General features: G+C 43.7%; 1 protein-coding gene across 9 annotated transcripts; it reads right to left on the minus strand.

The window, feature by feature from the left end:
- Positions 1-3,499: 3,499 nt before the first annotated feature.
- LOC147007978 (cleavage and polyadenylation specificity factor subunit 4-like) lies at positions 3,500-22,511 on the minus strand. Of its 9 annotated transcripts, none has more exons than XR_015053653.1 (8): positions 22,139-22,511; positions 12,492-12,542; positions 10,107-10,280; positions 8,509-8,604; positions 8,219-8,312; positions 4,351-4,399; positions 3,958-4,270; positions 3,500-3,823 (listed from the first exon to the last, which is right to left on the minus strand). XR_015053653.1 is itself a non-coding variant. In XM_085865705.1 (8 exons), the coding sequence occupies exons 1-7, from the start codon at positions 22,266-22,268 to the stop codon at positions 4,010-4,012; spliced, it is 855 nt and encodes a 284-aa protein (XP_085721831.1). In that variant the 5' UTR covers positions 22,269-22,511; the 3' UTR covers positions 3,500-3,823; positions 3,981-4,009. The 9 variants fall into 9 exon arrangements, 8 of the variants coding, with proteins under 8 accessions (XP_085721831.1, XP_085721836.1, XP_085721830.1 ...); XM_085865705.1 differs by having other exon boundaries at positions 3,981-4,270; XM_085865710.1 differs by having other exon boundaries at positions 3,985-4,099; positions 22,139-22,505.
- Between the last annotated feature and the right edge of the window lie 617 nt (positions 22,512-23,128).

Here is a 23,128-nt window from a genome sequence, read left to right on the forward strand (position 1 = left end):
ATGGAGAATATGAGGTTCGGTTATGGAGGTTATGGAGAATATGTTGGTACACCCGTCGGGTTCGTCTGGTTTCCCGGCGAACCGCCATCAAGCGGTCGCCTGATTCAGCCGTCGGGGTTCGGACTACGTGGCCTGTCGACCACAACACCACGCCCAGTGGGACCACCAAGCCAGTCGAACGGACGCACGTTCTCCAGTAACCACCGAGCAGTCACTAGACGTATTCGTGGCCTCATTGGTTGCGCTAATCACCCGAATCGTGCGTGTCCTTTAACAGAGGTGTTTAATTAATGTGGCCCTGAAGGCGACGCGACACCATCGCGACGCCCATGTTTGTGTGTCTGCGTCAGTGTGTCCGCATCGATATATTTTTCCTTTAAAAATGTTTTTCTCTGCAACGGTTTGTCCGATCGATGCAGAACATTAAACACATGAGGGACTCCCGATGGAGAATGTTTTCATGATAATTCTGACGTCATAGGTCACATGGTACGGTCGCAAAATTGGATTAAAGGGAAAAAAAATTAGTACATCGGTTTCTCCGAAACCGCTCAGCGAAAAAAATTTAAACTTTTTGACACGTCATCACCTCCCAATGTCGGGTCATCGTCACTCTGACGTCATCGCTGATCCTCTTCTTCTTTGCGACTGGATCTGAAAAATGTTTATAAACAGGTAAGTTACCTGTGAGTACTGTTGTTCGGAGTACTGATGTTTCATTGTTTTATTTAATTAACAAATTTACAATTAGGACGTGTCTCACCACTGGGGATACACAGCACGTCTTGCCTGTACACAGCACGACTCAATCCTAAACACCATGACACACTCGCACACACCATGACTCACTTGTACACAGCATGACTCGCTTGCACACACCAAGACTCTCTTACAAAACATGACTCACTTGTGCACACCAAGACTGTCTAACAAAGCATGACTTGCTTGTACACACCATTACGCACTCATACACAGCACGACTCACTTGTGCACACCAAGACTGTCTAACAAAGCATGACTCGCTTGTACACACCATGACTCACTTGAACACAGCACGACTCAATCGTAAACACCATGACACACTCGGACACACCATGACACACTCAGACACACTATGACTCACGTGTACACAGCACGACTAATCGTAAACACCATGACACACTCGGACACACCATGACACACTCGGACACACCATGACTCACTTGTACACAGCACAACTCAATCGTAAACACCATGACACACTCGGACACACCATGACTCACTTGTACACAGCACAACTCAATCGTAAACACCATGACACACTCGTACACACCATGACTCACTTGTACACAGTACGACTCAATCGTATACAGCAAGACTCACTTGCACACACCAAAATTCTCTTACAAAGCATGACTCGCTTGTACACACCATGACTCGCTTGTACACACCATGACTCACTTGTACACAGCAAGACTCAATCGTCAACACCATGACACACTCGGACACACCATGACTCACGTGTACACAGCACGACTAATCGTAAACACCATGACACACTCGGACACACCATGACTCAATTGTACACAGCACAACTCAATCGTAAACACCATGACACACTCGTACACACCATGACTCACTTGCACAAAGCACGACTAATCGTAAACACCATGACACACTCGGACACACCATGACTCACGTGTACACAGCACGACTCAATCGTATACAGCACGACTCACTTGCACACACCAAGATTCTCTTACAAAGCATGACTCGCTTGTACACAGCACGACTCAATCATAAACACCATGACACACTCGTACACACCATGACACACTCGTACACACCATGACTCACTTGCACAAAGCACGACTAATCGTAAACACCATGACACACTCGGACACACCATGACTCACGTGTACACAGCACGACTCAATCGTATACAGCACGACTCACTTGCACACACCAAGATTCTCTTACAAAGCATGACTCGCTTGTACACAGCACGACTCAATCATAAACACCATGACACACTCGTACACACCATGACTCACTTGTACACAGCAAGACTCAATCGTAAACACCATGACACACTCGTACACACCATGACACACTCGTACACACCATGACTCACTTGTACACAGCAAGACTCAATCGTAAACACCATGACACACTCGTACACACCATGACTCACTTGTACACAGCAAGACTCACTTGTACACAGCACGACTCAATCGTAAACACCATGACACACTCGTACACACCATGACTCACTTGTACACAGCAAGACTCAATCGTAAACACCATGACACACTCGTACACACCATGACACACTCGTACACACCATGACTCACTTGTACACAGCAAGACTCAATCGTAAACACCATGACACACTCGTACACACCATGACTCACTTGTACACAGCAAGACTCACTTGTACACAGCACGACTCAATCGTAAACACCATGACACACTCGTACACACCATGACTCACTTGCACACAGCCCGACTCACTTGCACACAACACAACTCTCTTGTGCACAGCACGAAAATCTTGTGCACAGCACGAATGGCTTGTACACAGCACGACACTGATTTACCTCGAAGGTGATTCCATTCTCCATCATCCCACAATGACGAATCATTCGCCTCTCTCAGAAGGTCGAGAAACTCCTCAACATCAGGTTCTGTGTTCTCCACGACCTGATATGAAAGATGTTCATTCAAAGGGTAAAATTTACCTGACCAGGTGTGGCACATCACTGTTTCATTTATTTATGAAATCGACCGGAATTCATTCTACGGGTCCACTCTGCTGGCTGCATCATTTTTGGGATGTGTGGCTCTGCCACTGAGGAAATCTGGCCAGGAAATCTGGCTTCCTCTTGTGTTGAGGGTCCCTGTTCACAGAACCTCGATGCATTGGAGATAGAGATCTGCAGGGACAATGGCAAGACTTGTTGGGAGCTTGTGGATGGGTCGCAGGATGCACGAGCGTGAGGCAGCCAACACCACTACATTTCACACGGGTGTGCAAACAGATCCTCTCAACTACAGACCAGTGAAGCTTCACTACAACGAACAAGTGAAGTCATGGGGTCCATCATGGCTGCCGATATCAAGTGTTTCCTCTTTCCAAAATTACCGAACTCTGACCCAATCAGTTTGGATTCCGAGCCGGTGACTCAGCGCGAGACCTGCTGCTGCTCCTCTCTGAGCAATGGGTCGAAGACTCAGTCTCAAACAAGAGGTCAGGACAGTGACCCTCGAGTGGGGATTTATTTATTACAAGAGGGGTTTGAAGGCAATCCGGTCCTCTGGTGGGGAATGCTGTTTTGCGAGATGTATCGTTTGTCACCAAAAAGAAACGCAAGCAGGTGATTTATCAGGTGTGGAGGTTTGAGTGCAACGCGTAGGCCAGAGGTCTCTCAAAGCGTTCCATCGGTCTTCGACATGACGTCACATTGTAGTTAAACAGCTCATCAAATAACCCCCCTTTTAGAACAAATGAGAGAATCCATTATTATTTTAAAGAAGTCGGTATATTTGTTTTTATTTACATTTGGACACATCACAAAGTATAAATATTCGATCCGAGCTCCAAAGAGCATTTAAATGGCATCAGATGCGGCAATGATGCGAATTGTTGCTCCCAGCTTGCCGGCTCGATGACAGAAGGCGCCGTTTGCATTTTTGCCGCCGCCTCAATCCCGACCCCGTTTCGAACCCCGTGCGGACACGAGCAACTTGCGAGTGCGGACATCAATGTGTCGATTCACAATTTTCATTTGATGTTTCCGTTTTTCGATTCGCCATCGTGAGGTCGTCCGCAGCCCTCGTTTGTCTGTCTCCGACAACAAAACATGGAATGAATGAATTTAAAAAATCCAGTTTATAACAAACGCATTTTTGCAATGACTTCCACAAGGAGCACCAAATGCAACTGTCTGCGCGAATGGAGATCCACAAGGTGTTTACCTAGAACACGCTGAGCACCGTACTCACGCTTAACCTTGCGGCAGCAGGTGATCTACTCGAGAGGTATGGTCAGTCGAAGATCGGCGGGACTTGTTGAAGGTCGGTTGGAGCCCTGGGAGGACGTCGTCCCAGAGAGCGGACCCTGGGCAATTATACACGAACAAACTGAAGGTGTCAATGGGAAGGTGTCATGAAGAGACCGTGGATGGGTTGTTGAAGGTTCCACAAAGACAATGTGGTTGGGTGGTTCAAAGGTGCCGAAAAGAAACCATTTCTGACCCCTCCCGGATCGTCCGTTTTGATGACGTGAAAGCTGTACGGACACCGAATGGAAATGCGAATCCGTTTGGTTACATCACCATCAATTTGAAGATGTCGTGCGTATCGAAGTACCTTGTCCGGAGGAACATCTTCGCTCGGTGTAATACGTTCAAAACGAGGGCTGGAAAGAGACAAATTTCACCGTTTAAGGCATTTCATTCTCATTCTTCCCTCCAGGTCTTCAAGACAGCTGTTCTTCCCAAATCATCTCCCATCCAAAACCATGATCCTTGCTACAGTCGTTAACACCTTCCCCAACCCCATCTCCTGTCAAATTTCTGGTTTTTTGGTTCACGAAAAAATATTTTCACGAAAAAATATAAGTGACCATTATATTCGTTATTGGTGTGTGTCTGTCCGTCTGTCTGTTGGGTAGTCAATCTAGTCTACCCTTATTATCAGCATTTCCGTCGATATGTTTGTCTGTCTGTTGGCTGCTCTTAGAGCACCCTTATTCTGGACATTTCCATCTGTCTGTCTGTCCGCGAAACTTTGGTCAAGCCTCGGGGCTAAACCACTGAACCGATTCCAATGAAATTTGGTAGGTGGGACCAATATTTCTGGGAATCGTGTGCTTTCGAATATGGGACTCCGGGCCCGAGCAAGGGCTCAGCAACGGTCCTTTAAAGTGGTCAAAAAATCGAAAAAAATCAAAAAAAAAATCGAAAAATCGAAGCTGAGAGTTCAGACAGACAGACGGACAGACAGACAGACAGACAAACATATCGACGGAAAAACTGATAATAAGGGTAGAACAAATTTCAAAATTTATTAAAAAAAAAAAAATTTTTTTTTTGACTGGATCGACTACCCAAAATCAATACAGCATCATGTAAAAATAAAATCTTTAGCGAATAGATAAATAGATAAACCTCAATAGAATATTTAAATGGAATTACCAGGGCTGCCATTTGTTCGAGTCTCTTTGGAAACATGCCTGAAATTTCACAAGGTCTGTCTGTCCCTCTGTTCGGTCCAGTGCTCCGTTAATACAACGGCGATTTCGATGAAACTCGGTGGGTAGGTTCATACCATGACCTAGTTGTGTGCAAATGAGAACCGTTGCTATGGACACCACCGTTGCCTAGCAACGAGACTTTGAAATTTTTGAAAAATCATAAAAAAATTATTTTTTCGAAAATCAAAAATCGGGCCACGAGCGACTGTAGGCAGTACATTCAGCGATATTGTCAAAAATTTCCAGCTGGATCCTATAAAAACTGTCGGAGAAGATAGATTTTGAATGAACCCTGGTCAAAAACAATAAAAAAAAATGAAGTTCGTTATTTCTCAGAGACTATGAGTCAGAGAAACATGCTGGGGAAGGTGGATTGGTTTAAATACTTGGGATCAACTGTCCAAAGTAACGGAGAGTGTGGGAGAGAAGTGAAAAAGAGAGTGCAGGCAGGATGGAGTGGGTGGAGAAGAGTTGCAGGAGTGATTTGTGACAGAAGGGTAGCTGCAAGAGTGAAGGGGAAAGTATACAAGACGGTAGTGAGACCAGCTATGTTGTATGGTTTGGAGGCGGTGGCGCTAACAAAAGACAGGAAGCAGAGCTGGAGGTGGCAGAGTTAAAGATGCTGCGATTCTCGTTGGGAGTGACGAGGATGGACAGGATAAGAAATGAGTGTATTAGAGGGACAGCGCAGGTAGGACGGTTTGGAGACAAAGTGAGAGAGGCGAGATTGAGATGGTTTGGACATGTGCACAGGAGGGAAACAGAGTATATCGGGAGAAGGATGTTGAAGACGGAGCCGCCAGGCAGGAGGAGAAGAGGAAGGCCAAAGAAGAGGTTCATGGATGCGGTGAGGGCGGACATGCGGGTGGTTGGAGTGTCAGTGGAAGATGTGGAGGATAGAGCAAAATGGAGACAGTTGGTCCGCTGTGGCGACCCCTAACGGGAGCAAGCCGAAAGAGGAAGAAGAAGATGAGTCAGAGAAACATGAAACTAGTATGGTAGGTTCATGGTATGTCCTAGTCTTGTGTGAGAAAGAACCGTTGCTATGGACGCTTTTGTTGGCTAGTAACGGCTGAAAAACGACTAAATTCGACTTGATCGACTACCCATGTCCGCCGACCGGCTTGTCTGTTGGGTAGTCGATCTCGTCGAAAAAAAATTTCTGTCTGTCTGTCTGTCCCGAGCATAGCTCCGTGGGTTTTAATCCGATCCTGATAAAATTTTGGTGGGAGGTTTATGTCATGATGTGGTTGTGTTTTCCTGAGAATGGGCGTGGTGCGCCCATTATGGGCGGAGCCACGCCCAAAAACATGTGTTTTTAGGGGGTTAGCCGATTTCAATTTACATCTTCTCTGAGGGGTTTGTCGAATCTGACAGGGGTTTCGGTATTTGGTTAGCCCAATGGCACATGCATAGCCCCACGGAGCTCGATTTTTCATTTTCGTCCCAAGGTCAAGGTCACAAGGTCAAGGTCACAAGGTCACGAACTTAGAAAATTGTGAATTTTGACATAAAAATTAATTCTTCTCCGAGGGGGTTTGTCGGATCTGGCAGGGGTTTCGGTATTTGGTTCGCCCAATGGCACCTGCATAGCCCCACGGAGCTCGATTTTTCATTTTCGTCCCAAGGTCAAGGTCACAAGGTCAAGGTCACAAGGTCACGAACTTAGAAAATTGTGAATTTTGACATAAAAATTAATTCTTCTCCGAGGGGGTTTGTCAGATCTGGCAGGGGTTTCGGTATTTGGTTAGCCCAATGGCACCTGCATAGCCCCACAGAGCTCGATTTTTCATTTTCGTCCCAAGGTCAAGAACTTAGAAAATTGCGAATTTTGACATAAAAATCAAACGACCGCCCAAACTTAGAGAGCTAGGATGACAATATTTTTTATCCATAATCTTGAGGTCATTCTCCACCTAAAGTCTTCAAACCATTTTGCTCTATCTCGAACACCTTGCCCGTGGCGCCCCTTTCAAGTTTGTTTTTACGCTGATTTCATCAAAGTCTGGTTTATCCGAGGAGTGCGAAATGCCATAGAGCCGAAATGACGTTATATTGTTCCTGGAATGTTCCAGATGAAGTTTTGCACCAAAGGTCATAATCCTTGACCTTTGACCTTTAAAGTTCACAAAGGTCAAATTTTCAAAGTTGTGGGAATCGAACCGGGTTTTCGACCTTCTTCGATGAACTCACTCCAATAAGCTGTAGCACGTATCCTGTTTCCTTATTTTAATGTCCACAACATTGTTTTGTGACCTTTAAAGGTTATGCAAAGGTCAAATTTTGAAAGTTGTTGAACGAAACCGGGTTTTCGACATTTTGCAGCAAATAACCTGTCACTCGTACCACATCATGTTGATCATTTTTATAACTTGGTCAAACATTATCACATTGTCTCATCCTTGACTTCTGAAATAATCTACATCGTCAAATACCGCTCGTGAACCATCGTCGTCTTCAGACTTGTCCTTCCTGAAAGTTTGCTCCTGTGTCCATCTTGTCCACCCCAACCCTTCATTCCTCCCCACACCCATTGTTTGTCCAAGTATCTCTCCATTTCGTTCTTCAACCTTGCTGTTGGTGTTTCCCCCTATCCCTCTTGCACACTTTAGACAGCTTAGACCTCAACCCTGAGACCTTTAGACCCATTACACCCTCTTTGGACACTTTAGACTTCTTAAACCCTTTCGACCCCTCAGACCCTCAGACCTGTAACTACTGTTGGAACATGTCCTTTAGACCCCTTAGGGCTTAGACCTTAAGACCCATTAGAGCTTCTTTAGACCCCTTAAGTTCCTTTTGTTCTGTTGGATTCTGATCCGTTCAGTGCTCCAGCTGTTCCACAAGCCTTGACTTTGTACACAGATAAATAAATAAACATAATTTATGGACATGATTCCCCATGCATGTCCCATGTACTTGTCCAATGTACCTTCCCATTCCAGGGATGGAGATTTACACAAAAATCGAATCCGTACTCACTGCGCGAACTTGCAGTTCGGTCCTTCCAGGCAAAACCCCACCAGGTAATTAACACACAACACCTTTCGGGTGTGTCGTTTCCAACACCAAGGACCTGCAGAAAAAAAAAACATCCAAAGTCAATGGGTCAGTGGGAGGTAAGACCCGTGGCATTTCTTCAACGTCGACCCCCAGATGACCTTTCATACCCCTTCGACCGGTTTATGGCCATATCGGAAGCAGAGAGTACGATCGAGTGCAATTGGCCATTTGAGGAGGTCTCACAGGGTGGCGAGATGTTGATGTCTTACCTTGACGACAAAAACCCTGGTCGTACCACGGACAATCTTTGACCTTCGACTCCGGGTCCGCATGAAGGAATGGACACTCTTTGTTGGTGCACTTTTCTGTCAAAGATACATTTATATTATCACCATGAAGGCTCGTGTTGGCTTTACGGTTAAGGTGGCTGGCTTAAGATCTTATGTGTCAGGTGAGGTCAGGTATGAGAGCATGTGCCGAAGCAGCGCGTCGCTGCGTCCACTTTCCGTCGGGACTCCAGGGGCCTCCGTCTGGTCAACCCCCAGGCAGATGCCTGGCCCATCTCCATCTCCTTGAGATGCCGATCAACCTGCTGCAACCACGAGGCACGTGGTCGGCCCATTGACCTCCTCCACTCATGAGACTTCCTCACTGAGAGAATCTGGTGAGCAGGATCAGCGTCAGGAAAACGAACCACATGTCCATACAGCCGCAGCTGACGCTCACGGACTGTACAGGTGACACACCTCATCTGAGTTTCTCAGCAACCGCTCGTTGGACGCAACGTCCGACCAGCGATAGCCAAGGATTCTCCAAAGAGACCTGGTACCGAAGGAATTAAGTCTCCGTCTCAGATTCCTGGTCAGAGTCCAAGTTTCACATCCGTCGAGCAAGACTGGAAGCACCAAGGACTTAAAGACTAGGACTTCCGTCCTCCTGCAGAGGTATTCGCAACGCCACATCCAGTGAATCCATGACTCCCCAGACACGACCCAGACGTCTATTGACCTCAGGCTCACAACATGCAGAGACATGAACATCACCATCAAGATAAGTGAATCTCTCCGTGACCTCAACATCCTCACCACAAACAGGTGCAGACAAGAGAGCAGCAGCCAATATGTCATTGAAAGCCTCGATCTTAGTTTTGACCCAGGAAACCCATAATCCCAGTGGCTCCGACTCCTCCCGATCAACCACAGACTGAAGCGCGGCATCGAATGCCTCCTTCACCGTGAGACCACTCGAATCAGTTGGAGCACAACCAAAAACCAGGGAAATGACACCCAAGGAGTGACGAATCCTCAGTCTCATAAAACGCTCGTTGACCTGTGTTCCCTCAATTATCTCGGGAGTCAGCTTCTTGGACACGGCCACAGCAACCCCTTGGATTTTATACACTCCCGAACCGCTTGACGGTGTTGGATGTACTCGGGGTGTCCACGGGGATTTTTACAGTCTGGGGAGCCGGACGGGTCTTTGTGAGGTCGGGAAGGACCCCAACTCTCTCTCGGTAAATGTGTATCGTACAGCGTAAAGTGGCGGAAGATGGGATCAGAAGTCATAATAAAATACTCCATATACTCATAAAAGTTTGGGGGGGGGGAGGGTTAACCCCGGAATAAGGACTTCGATTGTGATTAATCAGTTTAATGGTGTCAGAAGAGAAGACTCATCACAAATACGAGTAATTGGCTCAAAAAGAAAAAAGAAGAAGAAATAGGCAAACAGAATAGGAAAAAAAAGAAGAAAAGGAAGAAGGAAAAGAGAACGAGATGAGAATAAACCTCTGATGTGGTTTGGGATCTGACTTAAAATGGCGGAACAAGCGAGCGGCACAAAAAAGGTAAGACATCGATGTTCTGACCGCCTCTTGAGTAGAAATAGCAGTTCGGCATGCGGGTCATGTCGAACTGATGCAGGGACTCGCACCGGTCTTCCATCTTACAAAGACCAAGCATCCAATGTTTGCACACGACGTTGTTCTTGCCGCCAGTCACGTGTCGGAATGGACACCCGGCTCCTGCGACCATATAAGAATCTTAAGGAGAGAGAAAAACCTTCTATGATGCACACGAGCAATTGGGGCTTTTATCATTTGACGCGAACAACTTCAAAAAACGCACGCTCACCGTTCAATGAACGGATAAATCATTTCATTCCTGCAATATTGGTCCTGCTGCTCTTGCTCTCTCACATTTCAACTCAAACACAACCGCAACCACCATCCTTCCCCACGAGGGTGCAAGTGCAACCCACCAGAAAAAAACCATCCTCATCACCCTACCCAGGTATACACTTCCTCATTACTTTCGTTCATTGAATCACCTCTTCTCTCGTCTGTTATAACCGTGTTCCCGAGTCTGTCGTCTCGAGCTGTTTCCTTCGGGGCTTCCGGTCTGTTGATCACTTCCACTTCATTCGTGGTGTCTCCCATTTCGACCTCCGAGCTTTACTTGCCATCCGAGCACCTCAACCTTTGTCCCCCCCCAAACACGGCTCCTCAGCAAAAGCTTTCCGCCCTCAGCCAGGGCTCCATAGCTCCATAAATCAAAGTGTGAAGCGCTTTCCCTGTGTCTGATGGGGTGCTACAAGTCCTCCACCTGGCCTCGCACGTTCACAGGAGGATTTACACAACAACATTACCCTATCGTACGCGAAGATATACACTCGCCGCCTCCTCGGTTTAACAAGACGACTTAACTCTGGCAGATGTCCTGATACAAGAGTAATGACGCCCCACTCGATCACATGGTCTATACTGTTCTTAAGGCAACCTATCGATGGACACCCTGCTTCCCCCCATCCCCCTTTCCAAGTAAGAGTATGTTTGTTTTAATTCGTTCCCTCGTCCTTTATTGATCAGTGGTTTGGACTTTTCAAACCGGTCGAAATATCTCACCGTCATTGTCCAAACCTGTACATCGAGCCCAACCATCTTTTGAAAAACAACCTCTGGTACAAAGTGTTGTACATTTGAACACTAAAACCCGATGTCATTAAATTTAGGTACGAAATCCTCGTTGGGAGACACGATTAGCGAGAAGGTAACACTTCGTCAGCATTATGGTGCACGTGTGTCAGGTTCGACCGTGAATATTTCAGCTCCTGTTACTCTCAATATTTATTTGGCTTGGCTTGAGGTGCCAGCTATTTCATCCACCAGCCGTGATTCCTATTCTCCTGCCAACACGACAACATGTCTTCTTTGGAATAGCAATGATATTGAACTCCTATCCACGGACAAGGCTTTCATCCGAAGCTTGATGAAGTACTGCTCTCCCCTATGGGCTGGCTCCCCTGCCTCACACCTTGCTGACCTCGACGCCGTGGAAACCAAGGCCTTCAATATCATTGGGATCTCCCACGATGAAGCTGAGTCGAGTCTATGGGCCTATCACTTCACCATCGCAGACAGGTCGGTGGTCTCTCTATCTTCTACCACCTCCTTTCTGGCCTTGCATCCTCTGCTCTTTCCCTGCTTTGTCGCCCCTCCAACCACCAGCTTTTTGCAGAGCACACGCGGTCCACCATCCCATCTGGTGAAACGACCTAAATCCAGGATCAATGCTCACCTCCACTCATTTGTTCCTCTTTTTTTCCGCCTGTGGAACCAACTTCCACATCCTCTTCAATCTCGTCCTTCCCTCCAGGTATTCAAGACATCAGTTCACCACCATCTCATGTCGTCCTCAAGCCAACACCATGATCTTTTCTGGCCTCGTTCACCCCACCCCATCCCCTGCAATAACCGCACCTCAATCCCTCCTTCCAAATTTCCAGTTTTCCCTCCTGAGGGTTCCCTTCTGGATCCATCTTGTCCACCACATGCATCCTCTCCTGCACTCCCATTCCTCCCCACACCCTTTGTTTGTCTGCCTCCATCTGCCCTGCCTTCGGCTCTGCTGTTGGTGTTTCCCGCTCTTTCTGTTGTTCCGTTTGTCCTGTTGTGTCCCGATCCGTTCACTGTACTTCCACTCGGTCTTCCACGAGCCTCGACTGTGTATATAAAACAAATTTTTAAAACTTTCTTTGAAATAGTCCTGAGAACGATCTCTCCCACTCCCCACAGCACAATTTCTGACAACACCATGACAATCAAATCCCAAACTTCCTTTCTCTCCTCACTCCTCCACCCTCATTAATCCGATAATGTTCTATGAATTAATTTTCTCAATTTCTCCCCTCTAAACTCCATCCCACCCACCCCAACTCCCCAAAATAGGCGGCTCCTCATGGAAGTGACACTTACCATGACGACACATGCCTCGATCAAAGAATTCACAAACGGCAGCTCCAGGTTCTAGAAGGGAAATCCACAATGGGAATGATGGGAGTTATGTGTCATCCCAAATTAATCAAAGTACGAAGTTAAACTTACACAACACAAACAGCAGAACAATTATCATCTTCAATGTCCTCCATTATAACATCATCAATCTCATGCATTATAACACTCATCCTCAATCTCCACCATTATAACATTCATCCTCAAACTCCTCCATCATAACATTCATCCTCAATCTCCTCCATTATAACACTCATCCTCAATCTGCTCCATTATAACATCATCAATCTCTTCTATTATAACAGAATCAATCTCTTCCATTATAACACTAATCTGAAATCTCCTCCATTATAACACTCATCCTCAATCTCCTCCATTTTAACATCATCAATCTCCTCCATTATAACACTCATCCTCAATCTCCTCCATTATAACATCATCAATCTCTTCCATTATAACATCCTCAATCTCCTCCATTATAACACTCATCCTCAATCTCCTCCATTTTAACATCATCAATCTCCTCCATTATAACACTCATCCTCAATCTCCTCCATTTTAACATCATCAATCTCCTCCATTATAACACTCATCCTCAATCTCCTCCATTATAACATCATCAATCTCTTCCATTATAACATCATCAATCTCCTCCATTATAACACTCATCCTCAATCTCCTCCATTATAGCATCATCAATCTCCTCCATTATAACACTCATCCTCAATCTCCTCCATTATAACATCATCAATCTCCTCCATTATAACACTCATCCTCAATCTCCTCCATAATAACACTCATCCTCAATGTCCTCCATGATAATATCATCAATCTCTTCCATTATAACATCATCAATCTCCTCCATTATAACACTCATCCTCAATCTCCTCCATAATAACACTCATCCTCAATGTCCTCCATGATAACATCATCAATCTCTTCCATTATAACAGCATCAATCTCCTCCATTATAACACTCATCCTCAATCTCCTCCATTATAACATTATCAATCTCCTCCATTATAACATCATCAATCACCTCCATTATAACACTCATCCTCAATCTCCTCCATTAGAACATCATCAATCTCCTCCATTATAACACTCATCCTCAATCTCCTCCATTATAACATCATCAATCTCTTCCATTATAACAGTATCAATCTCTTCCATTATAACACTCATCCGCAATCTCCTCCATGATAACACTCATCCTTAATCTCCTCCATTATAACAGCCTCAATCTCCTCCATTATAACACTCATCCTCAATCTCCTCCATTATAACATTCATCCTCAATCTCCTCCATTATAACACTCATCCTCAATCTCCTCCATTATAACATTCATCCTCAAACTCCTCCATTATAACATTCATCCTCAATCTCCTCCATTATAACACTCACCCTCAATCTCCTCCATTATAACATTCATCCTCAATTTCCTCCATTATAACACTCATCCTCAAACTCCTCCATCATAACATTCATCCTCAATCTCCTCCATTATAACACTCATCCTCAATCTCCTCCATTTTCACATTCATCCTCAAACTCCCCCATTATAACACTCATCCTTAATCTCCTCCATTATAACACTAATCTGAAATCTCCTCCATTATAACACTCATCCTCAATCTCCTCCATTTTAACATCATCAATCTCCTCCATTATAACACTCATCCTCAATCTCCTCCATTTTAACATCATCAATCTCCTCCATTATAACACTCATCCTCAATCTCCTCCATTATAACATCATCAATCTCTTCCATTATAACATCATCAATCTCCTCCATTATAACACTCATCCTCAATCTTCTCCATTATAACATCCTCAATCTCCTCCATTCTAACATCATCAATCTCCTCCATTATAACACTCATCCTCAATCTCCTCCATTACAACATCATCAATCTCCTCCATTATAACACTCATCCTCAATCTCCTCCATTATAACATCATCAATCTCCTCCATTATAACACTCATCCTCAATCTCCTCCATAATAACACTCATCCTCAATGTCCTCCATGATAACATCATCAATCTCTTCCATTATAACATCTTCAATCTCCTCCATTATAACACTCATCCTCAATCTCCTCCATAATAACACTCATCCTCAATGTCCTCCATGATAACATCATCAATCTCTTCCATTATAACAGCATCAATCTCCTCCATTATAACACTCATCCTCAATCTCCTCCATTATAACATTATCAATCTCCTCCATTATAACATCATCAATCACCTCCATTATAACACTCATCCTCAATCTCCTCCATTAGAACATCATCAATCTCCTCCATTATAACACTCATCCTCAATCTCCTCCATTATAACATCATCAATCTCTTCCATTATAACAGTATCAATCTCTTCCATTATAACACTCATCCGCAATCTCCTCCATTATAATACTCAGCCTCAATCTCCTCCATTATAACACTCATCCTCAATCTCCTCCATTATAACATTCATCCTCAATCTCCTCCATTATAACACTCATCCTCAATCTCCTCCATCATAACATTCATCCTCAATCTCCTCCATTTTCACATTCATCCTCAAACTCCCCCATTATAACACTCATCCTTAATCTCCTCCATTATAACACTCATCCTCAATCTCCTCCATTTTCACATTCATCCTCAAACTCCTCCATTATAACACTCATCCTCAATCTCCTCCATTATAACATTCATCCTCAATCTCCTCCATAATAACACTCATCCTCAATCTCCTCCATTATAACACTCATCCTTAATCTCCTCCATTATAACATTCATCCTCAATCTCCTCCATTATAACACTCATCCTCAATCTCCTCCATTATAACACTCATCCGCAAACTCCTCCATTATAACACATCATCAAACTCCTCCATTATAACACTCATCCTCAATCTCCTCCATTATAACACTCATCCTTCATCTCCTCCATTATAACACTCATCCTCAATCTCCTCCATAATAACACTCATCCTCAATCTCCTCCATAATAACACATCCTCAATCTCCTGCATAATAACACTCATCCTCAATCTCCTCCATGACAACATTCATCCTCAATCTCCTCCATTATAACATTCGTCCTCAATCTCCTCCATTATAACACATCCTCAAACTCCTCCATTATAACATTCATCCTCAATCTCCTCCATTATAACACTCATTCTCAAAATCCTCCATTATAACACTCATCCTCAATCTCCTCGATTATAACACTCATCCTCAATGTCCTCCATGATAACATCATCAATCTCTTCCATTATAACACTCATCCTCAAACTCCTCCATGATAACATTCATCCTCAATCTCCTCCATAATAACACTCATCCTCAATCTCCTCCATTATAACACTCATCCTTAATCTCCTCCATTATAACATTCAGCCTCAATCTCCTGCATTATAACACTCATCCTTAATCTCCTCCATTATAACACTCAGCCTCAATCTCCTCCATTATAACACTCATCCTCAATCTCCTCCATTATAACACTCATCCTTAATCTCCTCCATTATAACACTCATCCTCAATCTCCTCCATAATAACACTCATCCTCAATCTCCTCCATTATAACACTCATCCTCAATGTCCTCCATGATAACATCATCAATCTCTTCCATTATAACACTCATCCTCAAACTCCTCCATTATAACATTCATCCTCAATCTCCTCCATAATAACACTCATCCTCAATCTCCTCCATTATAACACTCATCCTTAATCTCCTCCATTATAACATTCATCCTCAATCTCCTCCATTATAACACTCATCCTCAATCTCCTCCATTATAACACTCATCCTCAAACTCCTCCATTATAACACTCATCCTCAATCTCCTCCATTATAACACTCATCCTCAATCTCCTCCATTATAACACTCATCCTTCATCTCCTCCATTATAACACTCATCCTCAATCTCCTCCATAATAACACTCATCCTCAATCTCCTCCATAATAACACTCATCCTCAATCTCCTCCAAAATAACATTCATCCTCAATCTCCTCCATAATAACACTCATCCTCAATCTCCTCCATAATAATACTCATCCTCAATCTCCTCCATAATAACACATCCTCAATCTCCTGCATAATAACACTCATCCTCAATCTCCTCCATAATAACACTCATCCTCAATGTCCTCCATGATAACATCATCAATCTCTTCCATTATAACATCTTCAATCTCCTCCATTATAACACTCATCCTCAATCTCCTCCATAATAACACTCATCCTCAATGTCCTCCATGATAACATCATCAATCTCTTCCATTATAACAGCATCAATCTCCTCCATTATAACACTCATCCTCAATCTCCTCCATTATAACATTATCAATCTCCTCCATTATAACATCATCAATCACCTCCATTATAACACTCATCCTCAATCTCCTCCATTAGAACATCATCAATCTCCTCCATTATAACACTCATCCTCAATCTCCTCCATTATAACATCATCAATCTCTTCCATTATAACAGTATCAATCTCTTCCATTATAACACTCATCCGCAATCTTCTTCCTCTTTCGGCTTGCTCCCGCTAGGGGTCGCCACAGCGGACCAACTGTCTCCATTTTGCTCTATCCTCCACATCTTCCATTGACACTCCAACCACCCGCATGTCCGCCCTCACCGCATCCATGAACCTCTTCTTTGGCCTTCCTCTTCTCCTCCTGCCTGGCGGCTCCATCTTCAACATCCTTCTCCCGATATACTCCGTTTCCCTCCTGTGCACATGTCCAAACCATCTCAATCTCGCCTCTCTCACTTTGTCTCCAAACCGTCCTACCTGCGCTGTCCCTCTAATACACTCATTTCTTATCCTGTCCATCCTCGTCACTCCCAACGAGAATCGCAGCATCTTTAACTCTGCCACCTCCAGCTCCGCTTCCTGTCTTTTTGTTAGTGCCACCGCCTCCAAACCATACAACATAGCTGGTCTCACTACCGTCTTGTATACTTTCCCCTTCACTCTTGCAGCTACCCTTCTGTCACAAATCACTCCTGCAACTCTTCTCCACCCACTCCATCCTGCCTGCACTCTCTTTTTCACTTCTCTCCCACACTCTCCGTTACTTTGGACAGTTGATCCCAAGTATTTAAACCAATCCACCTTCCCCACCTCAACTCCTTGCAACTGCACCATACCACCACCCTCCCTCTCATTTACGCACATGTACTCCGTCTTACTCCTACTGACTAACATTCCCCTTCTCTCCAGTGCGTACCTCCACCTCTCAAGGCTCGATTCAGCCTGCTCCCTACTCTCCCTACAGATCATGATGTCATCCGCGAACATCATGGTCCATGGAGACTCCAGTCTGATCTCGTCCGTCAACCTGTCCATCACCATTGCAAACAGGAAAGGGCTCAGAGTCGATCCTTGGTGCAATCCCACTTTTACCTTAAACCGGTCCGTCATTCCTACCGCACACCTCACCGCTGTCACACTGTCCTCATACATATCCTGCACGATCCTCACATACTTCTCCACCACTCCCGACTTCCTCATACAATGCCACAACTCCTCTCTTGGCACCCTATCATAAGCTTTCTCTAGATCCACAAACACACAATGCAACTCTTTCTGGCCTTCCCTATACTTCTCCATCAACATTCTCAAAGCAAACATCGCATCAGTGGTGCTCTTTCCTGGCATAAACCCATATTGCTGCTCACAGATCGTCACCTCTCCTCTCAACCGAGCTTCCACTACCCTTTCCCACAACTTCATGGTGTGGCTTAACAACTTTATCCCTCTGTAATTTCCACAGCTCTGCACATCACCCTTATTCTTGAAAATCGGAATCAGTACACTTAATCTCCACTCCTCCGGCATCCTCTCACTTTCCAAGACTTTATTAAACAATCTGGTTAACAACCCCACTGCCATCTCTCCTAAGCACTTCCATGCCTCCACTGGTATACCATCTGGGCCAACCGCCTTTCCACTTTTCATCTTCTTCATAGCAGTCCTCACTTCATCCTTACTGATCCACCCCACTTCCAGATTCACTATCTCCACCTCTTCCATCCGCACTCATCCGCATCCGCAATAACACTCATCCGCAATCTCCTCCATTATAATACTCAGCCTCAATCTCCTCCATTATAACACTCATCCTCAATCTCCTCCATTATAACATTCATCCTCAATCTCCTCCATTATAACACTCATCCTCAATCTCCTCCATCATAACATTCATCCTCAATCTCCTCCATTTTCACATTCATCCTCAAACTCCCCCATTATAACACTCATCCTTAATCTCCTCCATTATAACACTCATCCTCAATCTCCTCCATTTTCACATTCATCCTCAAACTCCTCCATGAAAACACTCATCCTCAAACTCCTCCATTATAACATTCATCCTCAATCTCCTCCATTATAACACTCATCCTCAATCTCCTCCATTATAACATTCATCCTCAATCTCCTCCATAATAACACTCATCCTCAATCTCCTCCATTATAACACTCATCCTTAATCTCCTCCATTATAACATTCATCCTCAATCTCCTCCATTATAACACTCATCCTCAATCTCCTCCATTATAACACTCATCCGCAAACTCCTCCATTATAACACATCATCAAACTCCTCCATTATAACACTCATCCTCAATCTCCTCCATTATAACACTCATCCTTCATCTCCTCCATTATAACACTCATCCTCAATCTCCTCCATAATAACACTCATCCTCAATCTCCTCCATAATAACACATCCTCAATCTCCTGCATAATAACACTCATCCTCAATCTCCTCCATGACAACATTCATCCTCAATCTCCTCCATTATAACATTCGTCCTCAATCTCCTCCATTATAACACATCCTCAAACTCCTCCATTATAACACTCATTCTCAAAATCCTCCATTATAACACTCATCCTCAATCTCCTCGATTATAACACTCATCCTCAATGTCCTCCATGATAACATCATCAATCTCTTCCATTATAACACTCATCCTCAAACTCCTCCATGATAACATTCATCCTCAATCTCCTCCATAATAACACTCATCCTCAATCTCCTCCATTATAACACTCATCCTTAATCTCCTCCATTATAACATCTCCTGCATAATAACACTCATCCTCAATCTCCTCCATTATAACATTCATCCTCAATCTCCTCCATTATAACACATCCTCAAACTCCTCCATTATAACATTCATCCTCAATCTCCTCCATTATAACACTCATTCTCAAAATCCTCCATTATAACACTCATCCTCAATCTCCTCGATTATAACACTCATCCTCAATGTCCTCCATGATAACATCATCAATCTCTTCCATTATAACACTCATCCTCAAACTCCTCCATAATAACACTCATCCTCAATCTCCTCCATTATAACACTCATCCTTAATCTCCTCCATTATAACATTCAGCCTCAATCTCCTGCATTATAACACTCATCCTTAATCTCCTCCATTATAACACTCAGCCTCAATCTCCTCCATTATAACACTCATCCTCAATCTCCTCCATTATAACATTCATCCTCAATCTCCTCCATAATAACACTCATCCTCAATCTCCTCCATTATAACACTCATCCTTAATCTCCTCCATTATAACATTCATCCTCAATCTCCTCCATTATAACACATCCTCAAACTCCTCCATTATAACATTCATCCTCAATCTCCTCCATTATAACACTCATTCTCAAAATCCTCCATTATAACACTCATCCTCAATCTCCTCGATTATAACACTCATCCTCAATCTCCTCCATTATAACATTCATCCTCAATCTCCTCCATAATAACACTCATCCTCAATCTCCTCCATTATAACACTCATCCTTAATCTCCTCCATTATAACACTCAGCCTCAATCTCCTCCATTATAACACTCATCCTCAATCTCCTCCATTATAACATTCATCCTCAATCTCCTCCATAATAACATTCATCCTCAATCTCCTCCATTATAACACTCATCCTCAATCTCCTCCATTATAACACTCATCCGCAAACTCCTCCATTATAACACATCATCAAACTCCTCCATTATAACACTCATCCTCAATCTCCTCCATTATAACACTCATCCTTCATCTCCTCCATTATAACACTCATCCTCAATCTCCTCCATAATAACACTCATCCTCAATCTCCTCCATAATAACACATCCTCAATCTCCTGCATAATAACACTCATCCTCAATCTCCTCCATGACAACATTCATCCTCAATCTCCTCCATTATAACATTCGTCCTCAATCTCCTCCATTATAACACATCCTCAAACTCCTCCATTATAACATTCATCCTCAATCTCCTCCATTATAACACTCATTCTCAAAATCCTCCATTATAACACTCATCCTCAATCTCCTCGATTATAACACTCATCCTCAATGTCCTCCATGATAACATCATCAATCTCTTCCATTATAACACTCATCCTCAAACTCCTCCATGATAACATTCATCCTCAATCTCCTCCATAATAACACTCATCCTCAATCTCCTCCATTATAACACTCATCCTTAATCTCCTCCATTATAACATCTCCTGCATAATAACACTCATCCTCAATCTCCTCCATTATAACATTCATCCTCAATCTCCTCCATTATAACACATCCTCAAACTCCTCCATTATAACATTCATCCTCAATCTCCTCCATTATAACACTCATTCTCAAAATCCTCCATTATAACACTCATCCTCAATCTCCTCGATTATAACACTCATCCTCAATGTCCTCCATGATAACATCATCAATCTCTTCCATTATAACACTCATCCTCAAACTCCTCCATAATAACACTCATCCTCAATCTCCTCCATTATAACACTCATCCTTAATCTCCTCCATTATAACATTCAGCCTCAATCTCCTGCATTATAACACTCATCCTTAATCTCCTCCATTATAACACTCAGCCTCAATCTCCTCCATTATAACACTCATCCTCAATCTCCTCCATTATAACATTCATCCTCAATCTCCTCCATAATAACACTCATCCTCAATCTCCTCCATTATAACACTCATCCTTAATCTCCTCCATTATAACATTCATCCTCAATCTCCTCCATTATAACACATCCTCAAACTCCTCCATTATAACATTCATCCTCAATCTCCTCCATTATAACACTCATTCTCAAAATCCTCCATTATAACACTCATCCTCAATCTCCTCGATTATAACACTCATCCTCAATCTCCTCCATTATAACATTCATCCTCAATCTCCTCCATAATAACACTCATCCTCAATCTCCTCCATTATAACACTCATCCTTAATCTCCTCCATTATAACACTCAGCCTCAATCTCCTCCATTATAACACTCATCCTCAATCTCCTCCATTATAACATTCATCCTCAATCTCCTCCATAATAACACTCATCCTTAATCTCCTCCATAATAACACTCATCCTCAATCTCCTCCATTATAATATCATCAATCTCTTCCATTATAACAGCATTAATCTCTTCCATTATAACACTCATCCTCAATCTCCTCCATTATAACACTCATCCTTAATCTCCTCCATTACAACACTCATCCCCCAAACTCTTCATCCCCATCGCTCACTGTGCATGTTGCTAAAAGGAAGAGGTTGAAGCCCGAGCTGCTGCTCCAGAGCCATCTCGATTTCGAAGTGAATGTGCTCCGTACTCGCCACGATTTCCTCCATCTTGCTTCTTTGCACAATCTCCAGCATCAACAAAGGATTCGACACCTGAACACAAACTCACCGTCACAGTCATCACAGGTGAGTGTACATTCACCACACATCGATCCACGTCCCCTGGGTATTTAAAAGTCTCCCTCAGACCGGATCTCCGTGTTTTTTAACACATCTCATGCAAAGTGAAAATGCCGTTTCTACGGCAACCGGAATATGGGCGGGTCACATGACGTGAAATGGGCGGGGCTCCATAACCACGCCCCGTGCGCGCATTCGCATCAACGACTGACACGTCACATCTCCCCGCCCCCTTTAAAAAAAAAAATTAAGACACTCACGAGGTTGATGGACACGAGCTGATCTTTTAATTTAAGAATTCTCCATCAACTGAAATCTACTGCGGTGATCTACGGCAATCTATATCAACTGAAATCTGCTGCGGTGATCTACTGCAATCTATATCAACTGAACTCTGCTGCGGTGATCTACTGCAATCTATATCAACTGAAATCTGCTGCGGTGATCTACTGCAATCTATATCAACTGAAATCTGCTGCGGTGATCTACTGCAATCTATATCAACTGAAATCTGCTGCGGTGATCTACTGCAATCTATATCAACTGAAATCTGCTGCGGTGATCTACTGCAATCTATATCAACTGAAATCTGCTGCGGTGATCTACTGCAATCTATATCAACTGAAATCTGCTGCGGTGATCTACTGCAATCTATGTCAACTGAAATCTGCTGCGGTGATCTACTGCAATCTACTAGAAGCACCTATCCCCTGAAAGGAGAGGCAAGTGTATGGGACCTTTTTTTAGTAGGACAAGGACCTGGCTTGATCATGACGTCTATGTTTGTTGGTACCAATTTTAATTCTTAAAAATCC

Source organism: Eptatretus burgeri, chromosome 22 (genome assembly GCF_056783735.1).
Source record: "Eptatretus burgeri isolate ZD-2024b chromosome 22, Ebu_testis_v1, whole genome shotgun sequence".
NCBI classification, from domain to species: Eukaryota; Metazoa; Chordata; class Myxini; order Myxiniformes; family Myxinidae; genus Eptatretus; species Eptatretus burgeri.

What these genes read in the sequence shown, in the direction of transcription:
- LOC147007978 (XM_085865705.1), bottom strand. Translation starts at nt 22,268, where the DNA reads ATGCTGGAGATTGTGCAAAGAAGCAAGATGGAGGAAATCGTGGCGAGT. An exon ending in TCGAGGCATGTGTCGTCATG is followed by an intron (nt 10,281 to 12,491) that starts GTAAGTGTCACT and finishes TCTCTCCTTAAG; the next exon opens with ATTCTTATATGGTCGCAGGA. An exon ending in CTATTTCTACTCAAGAGGCG is followed by an intron (nt 8,605 to 10,106) that starts GTCAGAACATCG and finishes TATCTTTGACAG; the next exon opens with AAAAGTGCACCAACAAAGAG.